This window comes from Bufo gargarizans, chromosome 1, assembly GCF_014858855.1.
Source record: "Bufo gargarizans isolate SCDJY-AF-19 chromosome 1, ASM1485885v1, whole genome shotgun sequence".
In the NCBI taxonomy this organism is placed as follows: domain Eukaryota; kingdom Metazoa; phylum Chordata; class Amphibia; order Anura; family Bufonidae; genus Bufo; species Bufo gargarizans.
The window spans coordinates 367,564,329-367,585,476 of NC_058080.1; the positions used below are offsets into that span (position 1 = coordinate 367,564,329).

Genomic DNA, 21,148 nt, shown 5'->3' on the forward strand with positions numbered 1-21,148 from the left:
AATAGTCGTTTGGTTGCAAATTGTGCAAATATATTCTCAAGAGGACTAGTACAGTATTTAATAGGAAGTTGTATAAGAGTATGCAAGCAATGCAACAAGATCCTCTTCTTATGTATGCGGAAGTAAATTTCGGGGGAAAATAACAAGCGGGACAGTTTGAAACGCCACCTTATACCTTAAATTCTCAATTGAATATGTAACTGTAATAAGTGAGATTCAGTATACTGTGCAGGAGAATTATGCAGATTTGTCTTTCACAGAAAACATCAAAATCTTACCATGTGTACACGTCTCTCAGATTACATGCAACTAATAAAAGTGGTAGAACATCAAGATAATCAGCTGAAATCACGGATTTTCAAATCAATAGATATAAAATGGCATATTGAAAATCATGTCCTAGTAAAACAGTGCAAACAGGACTGTAATAAAAACTTCTACATGGTACATAAAAAAAAAATTATAATCCTGTCATCTGGTGCAAGATAGGATTAAACATAAAGTATCTCTGCTGTAGATAACAAGTAATAAATATAATAAGCCAAACGCATGCGCAGCCGCATCAGGACGTAGAGAATATCGCAGTCACACGAGGTTGGCCAATATTTAAGGCACCATAGTTCGATGATCCAGACATCTTCTGTAAACAAAACTGCATGAGCCAGTCATCGGTCATTATCTGTCTATGACCAGATATAAAGAGCATTGGAATAACGGAGAGTGGGAAATAATGTTGAACGAAGGGATTAAGTTCTGAGGAGTAAGGCCCCTTTCACACGAGCGAGTTTTCTGTGCGGGTGCAATACGTGACGTGAACGTATAGCACCCGCACTGAATCCTGACCCATTCATTTCAATGGGTCTGTGCACATGAGCTTTTTTTTCACGCATCAGTTCTGCGTTGCGTGAACAACGCAGCATGTTCTATATTCAGCGTTTTTTCACGCAGCCCTGGCCCCATAGAAGTGAATTGGGCTTTAGTTAAAAACGCATTGCATCCGCAAGCAAGTCCGGATACAATGTGTTTTTCACTGATGGTTGCTAAGAGATGTTGTTTGTAAACCTTCAGTTCTTTATCACGCGGATGAAAAACGCATCAAAACGCATTGAACTGAACAACTAAACGCAATTGAAGACAAAACGGACTGAACTTGCTTGCAAAATGGTGCGAGTTTCACTGAACGCACCCTGAAAGCATCCGGAGCCAATCCGTCACATTTGTGTAAAAGAGGCCTAAGGCTAAGGAATCAGACTTAGGACACGGTTAAAATTGTGGATTTAATGGGAATTAATCCAATTGTCCGGAGTAGTGTATTTCTGATAAATGATGCAACACAAGAAAAGTCTTGGAGTTTTGGATTAAGGTTATGAGTAAGGAACGGGTTGCTTTATGAAACGCGTCAACCAGATAGTCATGCTGCTATGCTAAGACACCGACATGTGGACTATATTCCTGTGACTTTGATTTAATGAGTCATTTCCCAATAAAGTGAAGGATTTTAACCAGTGGAACAGTGCTGAGATTTCTCCTTGCTACTTTGGATTAAGGACCCCTTCACATATATCCCTCACATTTATGAGTTGTGTCCAGCCATTTCAGGCCGGGAGCTGGACGCAACTGATATATGTGAACTGCACTTCATTGCACAGATCTAGCGTCTATCCACTGATAGCGCCAGACAGTTAAAACTGTCTTACATATATGTCAGCCAGTCCACTGGTTGCTCACCTGTCTTGCTTCTCTCGTTCTCCGGTGCTCTGTGCCTGCTGGCATCTCTCTGCACTTTCATGTTGGGCACAGTCACCGGATAAGTACTCAACCTGTCCACTACACACAAGGGCTGTGGCCTCTCCTGCAGGGCAGTGTATTATTTATTTCAGGGCAGCACAGTGCCTTTTACTACCATATTTCCTGCTCTATAAGATGCACCCCCCCCCAAAAAAATAAAATAAAAAAAATGATCTGAGGTTTGATATGGGGGTCTGATATAAGGTCTGATGAATATTGGGGGTCTGACCTGAGGTCTAGTGAAAAATATTTTTTTCTTATTTTCCCTCTCTAAAACCTAGGTGCATCTAATGGAAATATATTGATTTCTCAATGCACTGTATTATTTATTTCTGGGGGTAAATGACCATATTTATTTCTGTGGGCACAGATTGTTGTATTTATTTCTAGGGGCACAGTGAGTTGTATTTGTGAGGGTGCAGTACATTGTATTATTTATTTCTGGGGGTGCACTGAATTGCATTATTTCTAGGCGCACAGTGCATTGTATTATTTATTTCTGGGGGTGCACTGAATTGCATTATTTCTAGGGGCACAGTGCGTTATATTTTTTATTTCTAGGGGTATAGTGCATTATATTATTTATTTCTGGGGGCACGAGGTGTTTTATTTATTTCTGGAGCACAGTGCATTGTATTTATATCTGGAATACAGTGCACTGTATTTATTTCTGGAGGTGTGGTGCATTGTATTTATTTCTGGAGCACAGTGCATTGTATTTATTTGTGAGTGTGCAATCCATTGTATTATTTATTTTGAGAGCCCAGTGCAATGTATTATTATTTCTGTGGATGTGGTGCATTGTATTATTTATTTCTGGGGTTAAGCGAGTGTTTTTTTGTGTGTGTGTGTGTGGGTGGGGGGGGGGGGGTCTTTATTTCTGATGGTGCAATTCATTATATTATTTATTTCTAGAGGCACGTTGTGCAGTACTTGTGTTTGGTGATGCAATGCATTGTATGTGTGGAGGCATGGTGCATTGTATTATTGATATCAGGTGCAGTGTTAGGGGGCATAATGTTTGGTGATATTTTCAGAATGCATAGCTTGTGTAATTAATTTAATCAAGGGCAATGTGTTTGGCCGTCACTTGAGAGTCACTAAATGTAAAAATGTATTCCACCCCTGACTATATCCAATCCATTTTAAGGCCTGCAGAGAGATAATGGTGATATTATTCTTGTTTGTAAAGCACCATCTCCCAGCATACCCTCACCACTGTTTAGATCACACTGGAAGCTGTAGTTTCACAGTGTATATAGAAGGGTGTTAACTTGACTTGGAAATTGGTTTATTTGCTTAATAAACCAGGTATTATTTTCTGTGATGCGCTACACTGCATCCAACACACTAAGGCCTCTTTCACACGGGCGTCAGTTTTTTTGCCCGGATAAGAGGCGGGTGCGTTGCGGGAAAATGCACAATTTTTCCGTGCGAGTGCAAAACATTGTAATGCGTTTTGCACTCACGTGAGAAAAATCGCGCATGTTTGGTACCCAAACCCGAACTTCTTCATAGAAGTTCGGGTCTGGGATTGGTGTTCTGTAGATTGTATTATTTTCCCTTATACCATGGTTATAAGGGAAAATAATAGCATTCTGAATACAGAATGCATAGTAAAACAGCGCTGGAGGGGTTAAAAAAATATAAAATAATTTAACTCACCTTAGTCCACTTGACCGCGGAGCCCGGCATCTCCTTGTGTCTCCTTTGTTGACTAGGACCTGTCGTGAGCATTAAATAGAGGTAAAGGACCTTTGATGACGTCACTCTGGTCATCACATGGTCTTTCACCATGGTAAAAGATCATGTGACGAACCATGTGATGACCGGAGTGACGTCTTCAAAGGTCCTTTACCTCTATTTAATGCTCACCACAGGTCCTAGTCAACAAAGGAGACACAAGGAGATGCCGGGCTTCGCGATCAAGTGGACTAAGGTGAGTTAAATTATTTTTAATTTTTTTTAACCCCTCCAGCGCTGTTTTACTATGCATTCTGTATTCAGTGAATAGACTGTCACCTAGCAACCATGCGTGAAAATCGCACCGCATCCGCACTTGCTTGCGGATGCTATGCGATTTTCACGCACGCCATTCACTTCTATGGGGCCTGCGTCACGTGAAAATCGCACAATATAGAGCATGCTGCGATTTTCACTCAACGCACAAGTGATGCGTGAAAATCAACGCTCATGTGCACAGCCCCATAGAAATGAATGGGTCAGGATTCAGTGCGGGTGCAATACGTTCACCGCACGCATCGCACCCGCACGGAAAACTCGCCCGTGTGAAAGGGGCCTAAGGGCTCATGCACACGATCATTTCCGTGGTCTGCAAATTGCGGATCTGCAAAACACAGATACTAGCCGTGTGTGTTCCGCATTTTGCGGAACAGAACATCCTGCCCTCTATAGAACTGTCCTATCTTTGTCCTTAAAACAGACAAGAACAGAATATATGTACTGTTTGAATCTTTTGAAGCCCCACTGAAGTGAATGGGTCAGCATCAGACCCGTAAAAAATGTAGATTGGATGCGCCTCAGTCTAACACTCGGGATAGCCATTAACTATCAGCTATTAAAGGGGTGCACTGCATTGCATTATTTCTAGGGGCACAGTGCATTGTATCATTTATTTCTGGGGTGCACTGATTTGCATTATTTCTAGGCGCACAGTGCATTGTATTATTTATTTCTGGAGTGCACTGAATTGCATTATTTCTAGGGGCACAGTGCATTGTATTATTTATTTCTGGGGTGCACTGATTTGCATTATTTCTAGGCGCACAGTGCATTGTATTATTTATTTCTGGAGTGCACTGAATTGCATTATTTCTAGGGGCACAGTGCATTGTATTTTTTATTTCTAGGGTTACAGTGCATTGTATTATTTATTTCTGGGGGCACGAGGTGTTTTATTTATTTCTGGAGCACAGAGCATTGTATTTATCTCTGGAGCACAGTGCATTGTATTTATCTCTGCACATTTAGTCTTTGGACTCATCTTGGTGGCATATTTTAAGAAATATCACAGTTCCCTAATCTCAATGATATAAGATGTACTGCTTACATTATTAGAAATTGTTAAAATTCTACTATTGTGCTCTAGCACTGAAAAACGGTATAGTTTCAGAATAATAACTGATGTCCAGAAATGAGGGATGGAATATTTGGACATTCTCGTTTCTATTATAATATTTCCTCTAAAACCTGACGATATGCAATTTGTATGTTTTACATAACCTTTTAGAGATAACATTTAAAGATAACACATTATATATATATACTGTGGGGTTTCACTCTGGTAGATAGGGTAAGCGGGCGCAGTACAGAGGCAAAATATGAGTTCTTAACTCAAAATGTCAGTGTTTATTCACACTTGAGGCAATTGCACAAAACAGCACCTAACTTTGCAGTCTTGGTGTTAATTCACACACAATGGAAAGTTCATATAACACAAGTCACCTTGCTGGCAGTTCTGCCTCCAGTAGTCCACAGGAGGCGTTAGAGGGCCTGTTTCCCCAGCGTGCAGCTCTCAGCCCTCCCACAAAGCCTCATATCCCAAAAACTGAGACATCTCTGCTGAGCCCAGCTGCCTATTTAAGGACAGCCAGGTGCTGCCAAAACCTGGACCAGCACTTAAACTCTGGTCCGGTATTTGACCTCACCTGGCTGAAAACCAGTCCAGCCGCACATGCTGTGAGGAAAATACCTGCCTTGCCAGACACAACCCCTCACTGGGTCTCATGACCCCCCTTTGTTCAACCCTGAGGGGGTGGACACACGCCAGACAATGCATCCAGGACAGGGCATCCGCGTTTGCCTGCACTGTGTTCTACCGAGAACTTAAAGTTCTGCAGAGACAAAAAAACATCTGGTGACCCGGGCATTCCTGTCTTTGGCCTGGCTCATCCACTTGAGAGGGGAGTGGTCAGTCACCAGGCGGAACTTTCTCCCCAACAAATAGTAACGGAGAGACTTGAGTGCCCACTTGATAGCCAGGCACTCTCTCTCCACTATACTGTACCTGGTTTAGACTGGGGTGAGCTTGCAGCTTTGGAAGACAACAGGATGCTCCTCCCCAATGACTTCCTGAGACAGTACAGCACCGAGGCCTACTTCGGAGGCATCTGTTAGTACCACAAGCTCCCTCTTGACCGGTGACCCACACAGGGCCGACTTCAAAGCGGCAAAAGCCTCTTCCACCCGATCATCCCAGCGAACCATCACTGATTTTAGTCCCTTCAAGAGCCCTGTCAAGAGTGCGGCTAGAGTAGCAAAGTGGGGAACAAACCTCATGTAATAGCCCACCATTTCCAGGAATTACTTTATTTGCCTAGTGGTGACAGGTCGGGGCCAATTCTGTATGGCCTAAATTTTTTTCACTTGGGGTTTGATAACTCCGCGCCCAATGACATACCCCAGGCACTTAGTCTCTTCTAACCCTATCGCACATTTTTTGGGGTTAGAGGTTTGGCTAGCTTTCCGAAGGGAGTCCACTACAGCCTGCACTTTGGGTAGGTGACTTTCCCAGTCGGTACTGTGGATTTCAATATCGTTCAGGTAAGCCGAAGTGTACAGACAATGTGGACGAAGCACAATGTCTATCAGTCGCTGAAAAGTGGTGGGGGTGACATGCAGACCAAAGGGTAAGACCTTATCTTGATACAGCCCCTCAGGCGTGATGAAGGCAGTTTTCTCTTTGGCAGCCTCCTTTAACGACACCTGCCAGTACCCTTTCGTGAGTCCAAAACAGAAAAATACCGGGCTTGACCTAACCTCTCGTTAACCTTGTTAAGTTTTCGAAAGTCGTTACAAAAACGCAACGTCCCGTCTGGCTTGGGTATCAATACTATAGGACTGGCCCACTCACTTTTTGACTCCTTAATGACTGCAACATTATCTGCGAATTAGCTGCAACATTATCTGCACCTTCTCCGATATGGTTTGTAGCCGAGCCTCTGGTACCCGGTATGGTTTTAATCAGACTTTTGCCTGAGGCTCAGTGACAATGTCATGCTGGATTATGGAAGTGCGTTCAGGGAGGTCTGAGAACACATCTGTGTTCCAACTAACGGAGGACTCCCTGGCCTCCTGAGTCTGTTTAGAGGAGAGGCTGTCAGCTATTTTTACTGTGGCAGTCGCCTCTCTTGCATCAGACAGAGGGGCTGGTACCTCTTCTGTATAGGTTTCCCTATCTTTCCACGGTTTGAGTAAATTCACATAGTAAACCTGCTCCGGCTTTCGCCGCACTGGCTGGTGTACCTTCCCTAACAAGAGGCTCACCCCGTAGTTGGTTTACCCAATACAACATATCCTGATGAACCACAAAACGGGAAAACACTGACTCTGCCCCAGGTTGTTGTGGTTCACCATCTACTATTAACACATTTTCCCAGGCGCGGGATAGGGTGGGTTCCCGACAGTCTGGTAGAGCAGTTTAACCAAACATTAAAAAATATGTTGAAAAAGGTAGTGTCTAAAGATAGGAAGGACTGGGGCCTTGTTCTGCCCTATCTCATGTTCGCAATGCCAGAGGTGCCCCAGGCCTCTACTGGGTTCTCGCCCTTCGAACTGCTATATGGCAGAGACCCTCGCGATCTCTTGGACATGGCCAAAGAGGCATGGGAACAACAACCCACTCCACATAAAAGTGTCATTGAGTAGGTTACCCAGATGCAAGATCGGATAGGGACAGTGTTGCCTCTTGTTAGGGAAGGTACACCAGCCAGTGCGGCGAAAGCCAGAGCAGGTTTACCATGTGAATTTACTCAAACCGTGGAACGATAGGGAAACCTGTACAGAAGACAGCCCGTGGCTGAAGAGGTACCGGCCCCTTTGTCGGATGCCACAGTAAAAATTGCTGACAGCCTCTCCTCTAAACAGACTCAAGAGGCCAGGGAGTTCGTTAGTCGGAACATGGATGTGTTCTCCAACCTCCCTGGACGCACTTCCATAATCCAGCTGTCACAGGTTAAGGGGAAGGGAAAATACCAAATACGCACCACAACGAATAGACAACAATCTAGGCCTCAAAAGCTACTTATACACCGGATACCTAAAGCCCTGCAAAAACAGACGAGCCCTAGGATAGTAGCAGGGGATGAGACAGCTGGTTCCTTCCGATCTTCTCACCTCTCTCACAGGAGGCACTGTGACAGTACACCCCCTTCTACGGGTGACCGACTTTATCAGGATGCGCCCTGTGAAAGGCCCTCACAAGGCGACTGGCATTCACGTCGATCGCAGGAACCCACATTCTTTTCTCTGGACTGTAACCCATACAGTGCATGAGGAACTGAAGAGATCCACGAAGAATACGTGAGTTCACTATACTGGCAATCTGAAACTCAAGATTACCATCCACCATGAAAGAGGGTGGTGGCAGGGAGGACGGTTCAGCAGGTTCAACATATCTTTTCAGTAATGACTTGTGAAACACATTATGAATCTTCAAAGCCTGCAGAAGCTCAAGACGAAAAGCAACCGGATTAATAATGGCAAAGATCTTGTATGGCCCAATAAACCTTGGCCCCAACTTCCAAGAGCGTACCTTCAACTTAATGTTTCTTGTGGACAGCCACACAGAATCACCCACTCAGGTCTGGACCACTCACACTTCTCTTGTCAGACCATACATTTATACTTTTTGCCCATTTTATTTAAATTGTTTTGAATCTTCCGCCAAATAGATGCGAAACTGCGGATGGAACCCATATGCACGAAAACGGCAACCAGTGGACTCCTGTCTACGGTTATTTATGGCAAATTCGGCCAAAGACAAAAATGAAGACCACTCTATTGAGACAAAATATCTCAAATAAGTATCCAGATTCTGGTTAGTGCGCTCAGTCTGCCTGTTCGACTGAGGATGAAACGCCGAAGAGAAGGACGCCTTCCAGAATCTGGAAACAAATTGAGTCCCTCTATCAGACACCACATCAGAGGGAATGCCGTGTAGTTTCACGATTTTATCGACAAACACTTGAGCGAGAGTTTTGGCATTAGGTAAACCTGATAATGGTATAAAGTGCGCCATCTTGCTGAAGCGGTCAACAACCTCCAGAATCACACCAGAAGAAATTAGGCAAATCTGTGAAAAAGTCCATGGACAAATGAGTCCAGGGTCGGGATGGGATAGGTAAGAGAAGTAGAGATCCTGAAGGCCAAATATGAGCCACCTTAGCACGCGCACAAGTCTCACAAGCTGACACATAGCCCTCAACACATTCACGTAACCCTGGCCACACAGAATCTTCGAAAAATGAGATCCATAGTGGATCTACTTCCAGGTTGTCCCGTAAGAACAGTATCATGATGTTCCTTAAACACCTTCTGTTGTAGTTCCGAAGGGACAAACAACTTCCCTGAAGGACAGGAATCGGGTGTCTCGTCCTGGGCCTCCCTCTGGGAAAGATACGCGACAAGGCATCCGCCTTGACGTTTTTTAATCCCAGGACAATGAAATTAAATCTAGCAAAAAAAACAACGAGCATCTGGTCTGCCTTGGGTTCAGACGTTTAGCCGACTGCAGGTAGGCCAGATTTTTGTGATCAGTAATTACCGTAACGGGATGAATCGCTCCTTCCAACCAATGACACCACTCTTCAAAAGCCAATTTTATGGCCAACAACTCTCTATTACCTACATCATAATTTATTTCGGCAGAAGAGGTTTTTAGAGAAAAAAGCACAAGGGTGCCATTTACTAGGAGAAGAACCCTGCGACAAGACTGCTCCAACCCCTACCTCTGATGCGTCAACTTCCATAATAAATGGTTGTGACACAATCGGTTGCACCAGAATAGGAGCAGAAGCAAAACATTCCTTTATTGCTAAAAAAGCATGCAATGCTTCTTCAGACCAGACTGAGAAATCTGTGCCTTTCGTAGTCATATCAGTTAATGGTTTAACAACAGTTGAGTAATTCAAGATAAATTTACGGTAGTAGTTGGTAAAACCCAAAAATCGCATGAGTGCCTTCAGATCTTCGGGTCGATCCCAGTCAAACACAGCACGGATTTTCTCCGGATCCATACGAAAACCCGAAGATGAGAGTAGGTACCCCAGGAATTGCACTTCAGGGACTGCAAATACACACTTCTCCATTTTGGCATACAATTTATTCTCTCTTAGGATCTGTAAGACCTGTCTCACATGATCCTTATGCATCTCCATATCAGGGGAATAACTAAAAATATCATCCAGATAAACCACCACAAACCTGCCCACCAGATGATAAAAGATGTCATTGATGAAGTGTTGAAAAACTGCATGAGCATTGGACAAACCAAAAGGCATGACCAGATTCTCAAAATGACCCTCAGGAGTATTAAAGGCCGTTTTCCATTCGTCCCCTTCCTTGACTCTTATCAGATTATTTGCCCCCCTCAAATCCAACTTAGAGAACACCTTGGCGTCAACAATCTGAGATCAAAGGAAGGGGATAGGGATCACGGATAGTTATGCGATTAAGCTCACGGAAGTCCGAACATGGCCTAAGAGTTCCATCCTTTTTTTTAACAAAGAAGAACCCCGCCGCCATTGGTGATTTGGATGGTCTAATATGACCTTTATCCAAACTCCCGGTGATATACTCTCGTATGGCTAATCTTTCGGGTTCAGAAAGATTATAAAACTAAGACTTTGGCAATCTAGCTCCGGGAATAAGGTTGACGGGGCAATCATACTCCTGATGAGGAGGCAACTCCTAGTTTCCACCCTTAGAGAATACATCAGAAAAATCTGAAAGGAAAGGAGGTAATATGTTAGTAGTTACATCAGAAAGTGACCTGCTAAGACAGTAGACAAGGCAGAAGTCACTCCAATCGAGAATCTGTCTCGCTTGCCAATCGATAGTAGGGTTATGTTTGGTTAACCATGGTAAACCTAACACTAGAGGAGCAGGCAAACTCTCCAGCACAAAACATGAAATAGATTCAATATGAGAATCTCCTACCTTTAGGCAAATGTCCTGCACCATTTGAGACAGACACTTTTGAGAGAGAGGGGCGGAATCAATCCCAAACACAGAAATATTTTTGTCTAATGCGCTTGTTGTCAAACCATGCATACGGACAAACTGGCCATCCACTAAGTTAACTCCTGCCCCACTGTCAACAAATACTTCCATTTCCACAGTTTTGGAATCTAGCGCCACCTTGGCAGGCAGGAGAAATCGGGTACTACCGGTAAAAGACAAAAGTACATTCTCAACTTCCCCATCCACACTTACCAAGAGTGAGAAGAGGACAAGACACATTAGGACTTTTTTTTCCCTTTTCACCTTGATGTTTAACATAAGGACACACGTTAACAAAATGTCCTCCTTGACCGCAGAAAAAGCTAAATATTTTCTTAACCCTAAAGTTTTTATCACCTGGTACAGGCGTGACCTGACCCAATTGCATTGGCTCATCACCAAACACGAGCTCGAGTCTCTCTTTACCCAGAGTGTCAGAAGAGACCGCTTCCCTGTAAGATAATACGTCCCAAGCGAGAGGAACTTTAGATCTCTCCCTCAGGCGTTTATCAATATGCACTGCCAGAGACATGGCCTCCTTCAATGACTCTGGATTTGCTGCACTGATAAAACAAAGGATAACAGTTTGGGCAGCTGATAATGTCACAGGTTAAGGGGAAGGGAAAATACCAAATACGCACCACAACGAATAGACAACAATCTAGACCTCAAAAGCTAAAGAAGGGGGATGGAGACCTCCTAGTAATCCCTAGGCCTTTCCCTAACTCCTGCCAGTATGAGCAGATCCTGATGGTGGAAATACTCATACACCGGATACCTAAAGCCCTACAAAAACTGACGAGGCCTAGGATAGGTAGCAGGGGATGAGACCGCTGGTTCCTTCCAGAATAAAGGAACCTGCGTCACCCTGAGGCCTAGAAACAACACACACCATATAATAAGAAACAGCGAAGGCAATAAGTACGCATGGTCAGCAGTGTGAGGCGGATCTAAATAGAGCCTCATCACTGATAACGAGCGGCACCTGAGGATAGGTGAGATCCTGCCAAACAACAACATACATAGAGGAAAACATAGAGACCTGTCAGAGACAAGCAGCAAGTCTATCCAATCTTCTCACCTCTTTAACAGGAGGTACTGTGACACCAGCATGACATTGTCACTGAGCCTGAGGCAAAAGTCTGATTAAAACCATACCGTGTACCAGAGGCTCGGCTACAAGCCATATCGGAAGAGGTACAGCTAATGTTACAGCTAGACATCATTGAGTCAAAAAGTGAGTGGGCCAGTCCTATAGTATTGATACCCAAGCCGGACGGGATGTTACAGTTTTTTAACGACTTTCAAAAACTTAATGAGGTTTCCAAATTCGATGCGTATGCCCCGGGTGGATGAGCTCATCGAGAGGTTAGGACAAGCCCGGTATTTTTCTGTTTTGGACCTCACGAAAGGGTACTGGCAGGTGTCGTTAAAGGAGGCTTCCAAAGAGAAAACTGCCTTCATCACGCCTGAGGGGCTGTATCAATATAAGGTCTTACCCTTTGGTCTGCATGTCGCCCCGCCACTTTTCAGCGACTAATGGAAATTGTGCTTCGTCCACATCGTCTGTACACTTCGGCTTACCTGAACAATATTGAAATCCACAGTACCGACTGGGAAGTTCACCTACCCAAAGTGCAGGCTGTAGTGGACTCCCTTCGGAAAGTTGGCCTAACCTTTAACCCCAAAAAATGTGCGATAGGGTTAGAAGAGACTAAGTACCTGGGGTATGTCATTGGGCACGGAGTTATCAAACCCCATGTGAACAAAATAGAGGCGATACAAAATTGGCCCCGACCTGTCACCACTAGGCAAATAAAGTAATTCCTGGGAATGGTGGGCTATTACATGAGTCTTGTTCCCCACTTTGCTACTCTAGCCACGCCGTTAACAGGGCTCTTGTAGGGACTAAAATCAGTGATGGTTCGCTGGGATGATCGGGTGGAAGAGGCTTTTGCCGCTTTGAAGTCGGCCCTGTGTGGGTCACTGGTCAAGAGGGAGTTCGTGGTACAAACAGATGCCTCCGAAGTAGGCCTCGGTGCTGTACTGTCTCAGGAAGTCAACGGGGAGGAGCATCCCATTGTCTTCCTAAGCCGCAAGCTCACCCCAGCCGAAACCAGGTACAGTACAGTGGAGAGAGAGAGTGCCTGGCTATCAAGTGGGCACTCAGATCTCTCCGCTACTATTTGTTGGGGAGAAAGTTCCGCCTGGTGACCAACCACTCCCCTCTCAAGTGGATGAGCCAGGCCAAAGACAGGAATGCCCGGGTCACCAGATATTTTTTGTCTCTGCAGAACTTTAAGTTCTCGGTAGAACACAGAGCAGGCCGGTTGCAGGGAAACGCGAATGTCCTGTCCCAGGTGCATTGTCTGGCGTGTGTCTACCCCCTCAGGGTTGAAAAAAGGGGCGGGGGGGGAATATGTGACACAGTGAGGGGTTGTGTCTGGCAAGGCAGGTATTTTCCTCCCAACATGTGCAGCTGGGCTGGTTTCCAGCCAGGTGAGGTCAAATAACGGACCGGCACTTAAACTTTTTGGCAGCACCTGGCTGTACTTAAATAAGCAGTTGGGCTCAACAGAGATGTCTCTGTTTTTGGGATCTGAGGCTTTGTGCTGTGCTGGAGGGCTGAGAGCCGCATGCTCGGGAAACAGGCCCCCTAAAGCCTGCTGTGGACTACTGGAGGCAGAACTGCCAGCAAGGTGACTTGTGTTATATGAACTTTCCATTGTGTGTGAATTAACACCAAGACTGCAAAGTTAGGTGCTGTTTTGTGCAATTGCCATAAGTGTGAGTTAAGAACTTGTATTTTGCCTCTGTACTGCGCCCGCTTACCCTATCTACCAGAGCAAAACTCCACAAGACACACACACATACATAAATGTTGGCCAATCCACATACCTCTGGATACTTTCTTCTAGTTCGCGGATTTTCTGCTCATCTTCCTGCATCTGTTTCTTTGTTGCTTCATCTTCCTCAGGGGTTGAGGCAGGAGCCCCGTCCAGAAGCCAGCGCTCCCGTAGAGCTTTAGACTGTAATTAAGAGGGAATACTTATTTACATTGTAAGCAGTTTTCTTACTGACATCTATTTTGTTTGTTATTTGTTTTAGCCCTGCTTTAAGGGAGGTCAATAGTTCATCACTGTATAAATACCTCTTATATGTTTAGCAAGAAGCTATCATCAAGAAGTCAAAATGAAGATTACTAGGTAATTGGCACATTTATAGGTTATTTCCCTGTCCCTAATATGAGATCATGATTGTTCGGCTAAGCGGTACATGCATGTGTATGGGGAGAGGGTTGAAGTTACAACCGTCAGCCAAATGATACATGCCATCCATACTTGAACAGAAGCTATTTCTGTGTTTAAGCTAGCCATACACATTTGATGAATGTAGGCCAAACCCACCAAATTCTGAGGGACCATCTGACCACTTAACGTGTATGATGGCCTGAATCCCACACCATAATGGCAGATGTTGGATTTCAAAACTCTGTAATTTTTTGTTCTTAAGGAAGATACAATAATCCACCACCAGAGGTGCCTGGCAGCAACTTATTCCCTCCTCCCTAAGGCTCCTTTCACACCTGCGTTCAGGTGTCCGCTCGTGAGCTCCGTTTGAAGGGGCTCACGAGCGGCCCTGAACGCAGCCGTCTGGCCCTAATGCATTCTCAGTGGAGGCGGATCCACTGAGAATGCATCCGCCTGCCAGCGCTCAGCCTCCGCTCCGCTCAGTGAGCGGACACCTGAACGCTGCAAGATCATACTGTCTGCTTAGGTAGCGCCACTCCAAAATTCCTTCTTCTTCTGCTTCTTTACTGTATACTTCAGTCCGGCTTATAGATTCGGTGGGGACCATGTGCAGCACCTTGATACTCATTTTCCACTGCCCATAAGTTGTTGTGCCTACCTAGATTCCCGCTTGTTATCCTGATGGTCCTGTCTATCATGTGCTCTTCTTCCATAAAATAACAAGACATACAAATGTAAGGAAAAACTCACTTTGAGGTGCTGCAACTGTCTTCTATCATCTTCTAGTTGACGTCTTCTGTTTTCAATTTCCACCTGACGCCGTCTTTTTTCCTGAAGGAAAAAATGAATAAATAGCATAAATGCCATCATGTTCTATCATGATTCAGTGGAGTGATTTTCATACTTTTACATTCAAAGGATCACATATGACACATCGATGACTGGGCTGTGTAGGCGCTGGTAACAAATACATCTCTCAAACAGTAACGTCATCAGTTAGAGGAGACTTGCAATATGATGTACAGATGCAGAAGGCACCAAATGAACCATATTACGCTTATTTAATGTGCTGAACATTCTATTGGTGCACTATTTGTACAGCCATTGCTTTGCTATGACTGCGGTGCTACACAAACAGGCTAGGAGCACTACCATAAGGCCCCTTGCAGACGAGCGTTCCTCCCGCAGCTCCCGGCCTGACCTCCCAGCGCTGCCAGGGGGGGTCACATGGCATTATAATGATTTATGATGCTATGTAACCCTTACAGTTCTGGAATGTTCTGGATAACACTGGAATAATGCTGTCAGTGTTATCCAATACATTCAAGAACTGTAAGGCCTCATGCACACGACCGTTGTGTGCACCCATAGCCGTTGTGCCGTTTTCTGTTTTTTTTCGGAAAATGCACCGTTTTGCAGCCGCATCCGTGATCTGTGTTTCCAGTCAGTCATAAAAATATGACCTGTCCTATTTTTTTGATGGACAACGGTTCACGGACCCATTCAAGTCAATAGGTCCGTGAAAAAACACGGATGCACACAAGATTGGCATCCGCGTCCGTAGACTACTTTCACACAGACGGATCCGCAGGTCCGTCTGCATAAAAGCTTTTTCAGAGCTGAGTTTTCACTTCGTGAAAACTCAGATCCGACAGTATATTCTAACACAAAGGCGTTCCCATAGTGATGGGGACGCTTCAAGTTAGAATATACTACGAACTGTGTACATGACTGCCCCCTGCTGCCTGGAAGCACCCGATCTCTTACAGGGGGCTGTGATCCGCACAATTAACCCCTCAGGTGCTGCATCTGAGGGGTTAATTGTGCGTATCATAGCCCCCTGTAAGAGATCATGTGCTGCCAGGCAGCAGGGGGCAGACCCCCCTCCCTCCCCAGTTTTAAATTCATTGGTGGCCAGTGGGCCCCCCTCCCTCCCCAGTAGTTAACACATTGGTGGCCAGTGCGGCCGGCCCCCCCTCCCTCCCCTGTAGTTTACACATTGGTGGCCAGTCTGGCCGGCCCCCCTCCCTCCCCTGTAGTGCTGTAGATTCATTGGTGGCCAGTGGGCCCCCCCCTCCTAATTAAAATCTCCCCCCCTATCATTGGTGGCAGCGGAGAGTACCGATCGGAGTCCCAGACGCTACTGCAGTCCTGGTTGCCATGGTTACTTAGCAATTTTTAGAACATTATTGTTCTTGGGGCATTTTCCCTTCAGATTTGTCTTCAGCAAGTGAAATGCATACGCAATTGGATTCAGGTCAGGTGATTGACTTGGCCATTGCATAACATTCCACTTCTTTCCCTTAAAAAACTCTTTGGTTGCTTTTGCAGTATGCTTTGGGTCATTGTCCATCTGCACTGTGAAGCGCCGTCCAATGAGTTCTGAAGCATTTGGCTGAATATGAGCAGATAATATTGCCCGAAAAACTTCGGAATTCATCCTGCTGCTTTTGTTAGCAGTAACATCATCAATAAATACAAGAAAACCAGTTCCATTGGCAGCCATACATGCCCACGCCATGACACTACCACCACCATGCTTCACTGATAAGGTGGTATGCTTAGGATCATGAGCAGTTCCTTTCCTTCTCCATACTCTTCTATTGTACTCTGGTACAAGTTATCTTGGACTCATCTGTCCATAGGATGTTGTTCCAGAATTGTGAAGGCTTTTTTAGATGTCGTTTAGCAAACTCTAATCTGGCCTTCCTGTTTTTGAGGCTCACCAATGGTTTACATCTTGTGGTGAACCCTCTGTATTCACTCTGGTGAAGTCTTCTCTTGATTGTTGACTTTGACACACATTCACCTACCTCCTGTAGAGTGTTCTTGATCTGGCCAACTGTTGTGACGGGTGTTTTCTTCACCAGGGAAAGAATTCTTTGGTCATCCACCATAGTTGTTTTCTGTGGTCTTCCGGGGGCCTTTTGGTGTTGTGGAGCTCACCGGTGCGTTCCTTCTTTTTAAGAATGTCCCAAACAGTTATTTTGGCCACGCCTAATGTTTTTGCTATCTCTCTGATGGGATTGTTTTGTTTTTTCAGCCTAATGATGGCTTGCTTCACTGATAGTGACAGCTCTTTGGATCTCATCTTGAGAGTTGACAGCAACAGATTCCAAATGCAAAAAGCATGAACGCTGGACCTTTTATCTGCTCATTGTAATTAAGATGAGTGAATAACACACACCTGGCCATGGAACAGCTGAGAAGCCAATTGTCCAATTACTTTTAGTCCCTTAACAAGTGGGAGGCACATATGCAAACTGTAATTCCTGCACCGTTCACCTGATTTGGATGTAAATACGCTCAAATTAAAGCTGACAGTCTGCAGTTAAAGCACATCTTTTTCATTTCATGTCAAATCCATTATGGTGGTGTATAGAGCCAACATTTTTAAAATTGTGCGATGTCCCAATATTTATGGACCTGACTGTAGCATCATAAATCAATATAATGCTATGTGACCCCTGGGAGGTCAGGCCGGGTGCTGCAATGCGGACACTCTGCGGGAGGAACGCTCGTCTGCAAGGGCCCTAACTCTGTATCACTTCATGCCGGTCAAGATGCTGGTCGCAGACCAGGTTTTTCCAGCTTTGTATAATTAGTACGTAAATAAAAAGTTCTACAACTTTCAAATATGCTTTATTTTTGGTCTCCAGACTGATACATTGTAGCAAACGTACAGAGAGATTTATGCAGCTTCTCATAATATAAATAGCTCAGAAGCTATTCTCTAAACTGGACAGGTAAGGTCAGCTTCACATTGACATTTATCTTTTCCGGAAGGCTGTTCCGGCAAGGGAACAGGCTGCCGGATCTGTACTACAGTGTGCACACGTGTGCTGCCGAAAGTCTGGGAGTGACGGAGAACTGACCGCAGCACGGCAACTATGCCGAGAGGCTGCCTGACAAAGGTGTATGTGACAGTGTGTGTGTGTCTGAGAAGCTGATCAACCCCTTCGAGTCACATTCAAGGTTGTGTGGGCAGTGACTGGCCTATGTGACACCCATAAAATCACGATAAGGCTACATGCATACAACCGTATGTCTTTTGCGGTCCGCAAATTGTGGATCCGCAAACAAAAACGGATGACACCGTTTTTTGCAGATCCAATGTAACAATGTACTTTCACACTAGCGTTAACATTTTCCGGTATTGAGTTCCGTCCTGGGGCTCAATACTTGAAAACAACTGATCAGTTTTATCCTAATGCATTCTGAAGGGAGAGCGATCCGTTCAGGATGCATCAGTTCAGCCCCTCTTAAGTTTTTTGGCCGGAGAAAATACCGCAGCATGCTGTATTTTTCTCCCTGGCCAAAAATCCTGAACACTTGCCGGAATGCCGGATCCGGCATTAATTTCCATTGCACAGACCTTTAAATCTGTGGGGGGAAAAAATATCGGATCTGTTTTTCCGGATGACACCGGAGAAACGGATCCAGTATTTCAATGCATTTGTCAGACGGATCCGCATCCGCATCCGTCTGACAAATGCATCCGCTTGCGTCCGGATTGCCAGATCCGGCAGGCAGTTTTGGCGACGGAACTGCCTGCCGGAATCGTCTGACGCAAGTATGAAAGTAGCCTTAAACGGTCAAGGATAGGACATGTTCTATTTTTTTTGTGGGGCTACAGAATGAACATACTGATGTGGACAGTACACGGTGTGCTGTCTGCATTTTTTGCGGACCCATTGAAATGAATGGGTCTGCATCCTATCTGCAAAAAAAACTGAACGGACACTGAAACAAAAAACGTTCGTGTGCATGTAGCCTTAGAGTTACAAAAAAGGATGTTTCAGAAGTAGTCTCTCATGGTGAATTAAATTATTTCATAAAACAAGCACATCTGAAGAAGTGACGGGTCCTCTTTAACTTTACTATACAGGTTGTTAGGGTTGCAATCATTCACTTTTTTACTGTGGAGTGGACACCTTTTTTTTAAACAGTATTAGGATACATGCACACTACTGTATGTGTATTGCGGTCTGCAAATTGCGTATCCGCAAAAAAAAACGGATGACGTCCGTATTGCATCCGTTTTTTGGGCGGATCCATTGTAACAATGCCTATCCTTGACCACAAAACAGACAAGAGAAGGACATGTTATATTTTGTTTTGCGGGGCCACGGAATGGACACACGGTGTGCTGTCCGCAATGTTTTGCGGACCAATTGAAATGGAACGGACATGGAAACAAAATATGTTTGTGTGCATGAGGCCTAAAACTTTGATTATTTTTAGTTCCTCTGGGGGACTTCACATTGAGATCTGCTGATTGCTGATACCCAGTATACCAAACCATTAGTGTCTGTAATAAACTGACAGGTAATCTATTAGGCTGTCCCATTAACTTCAATAAGTCAGTGGTCTGCATTTTGCACACACATTGGGCCAGATTTATCATTACTCTGACAGCTCACTCCACTTTCACATATGGCTTAAGTCAGTTTTAGCCAAGTCAGATTTATGATCGGCCCTTTAAGACTGTAATAAATGTGGTGTGACGGTAGCAGTTTATCCGTCAGTAAGCAGCTTTACAAAAGTCGCACATCTGTACGAAAAAGTTGCATGTTCTATTAAAAAGTCTCATAAGATAAGCATGGTCATCACTGGAGTGAAATTGCGCATTTTTTAGCGACCTGTTAAATAGTCCCAATACTAAATCTGTCTAGAGATTCATTTACATAGGAAGACACGCCCATCCGTATTTTGTGGATCCATGCCCACTGTGCCCATGTGTTTACTGTTTACAAACATTACAGTACATTACAGTAATGATAACAAATTTTATGTTTCCGTTATGCGATCTGCAAAAAAAAACGTATCGCAAATGGAAACCATACAGAGATGTTTTTTCGGAAATACAGAACGGAAACACAACAGAAACAAAAAAAAGAACAACGGATCAGTGAAAAACGAACAAAAATACATTTGGTCGTGTGCAAGAGGCCTTACAGATGCAGGCATAATACACTGCACTACAATCAAAGGACCGCAGGTACAAATACAGTGATCTCTCAAGATACAATGGCCTCAGGACACAATATTTTCAGCTTTGGCCACCTGCACACGGGTGCGGGTGAACTCACATAATATTCGCACAAATTCCCGTTCTGAGTTATGTGCGTTTCTGCAGCATATCTGCACCAAATCCACATTGTCTAACTGCGGATTTTGGTGCGGATTATATGCGGGATTTGCCGCAAATCTCACCCTTCCATTGAAAAGGACTTGGAAATGTGCACTGCAGGTCGATTTCCACAAGGAAGACATGTCACAAAGTGTACCTGAGATCTGTGCAATCTCATTCCCTTTGCTGGTGCTTAATACGCTGTGGTTTTTCCATGCAGAAAAACCATACGCAATATATGCAGTCACCCTATGGGTTTTTTGGAGGAAGTTTTGAGGCAGATCTGCTTGTAGGAGTTCAGCCAACGCCAGAAGTTGATTCACCAGGAAGGAGAAGTATAAATCCTTCCTTTATATTTCCGATTTCTTTCTAATCCACTTCTGACTGCAGGCAGATCTGCCTCATGACCTCCTCCAGAAATCTCTGTGTGGCCGTGCCCTCAGAACTGCTGAGCATGAAGAAGTGAAGCAGCAGTGACACCTGCAGGCTACATGATGGAACTACATGTCAACCGCAGCCTGTCAGCGACCACAGTGAGAAGCGTGCCCACACCTATTTTTAGTTACTAAATTCTAATTTTGTATACAACAGCATATCGAACTTACCGCTATCATCTGCAGTCTGTCCTGCTGACTTTGGGACTCAGTAATCCTGGAAACAATAATGAAATAGGAAAGTCAGACTGGCACCAACAACAATACCTTGACATGCCAAAAGGTATGAGGCGGGGGTTTCATTCACCTTGAACTCACAGGGGGAGAGTTAACAGAAGTGGTGTAAAGTAGAACTGGCTTAGTTGCCCATAACAACCTATCAGCTTCCACCTTTCATTTTAAAAAGGAGCAACGAAAAATGAAACGTGGAAGCTGATTGGTTGCTATGGGCAACTGGGCCAGTTTTCTTTTACAGCAGTTTTGATAAATCTCCCCCATAGAACTCACAGACAGGAGTTTAT

At 44.6% G+C, this 21,148-nt stretch overlaps 1 protein-coding gene across 4 annotated transcripts in view; it reads right to left on the bottom strand.

Moving 5' to 3' along the window:
• PALM (paralemmin) overlaps positions 1–21,148 on the bottom strand; it is an 81,095-nt gene that overhangs the window by 13,113 nt on the left and 46,834 nt on the right. For all 4 annotated transcript variants that reach the window (XM_044284450.1, XM_044284440.1, XM_044284423.1 and 1 more), the window contains exons 2-4: positions 20,799–20,844; positions 14,811–14,891; positions 13,708–13,838 (exon numbers count right to left, since the gene is read on the bottom strand). In XM_044284450.1, the coding sequence (XP_044140385.1) occupies positions 13,708–13,838; positions 14,811–14,891; positions 20,799–20,844 (258 nt within the window). The remainder of the gene's footprint in view (positions 1–13,707; positions 13,839–14,810; positions 14,892–20,798; positions 20,845–21,148) is intronic.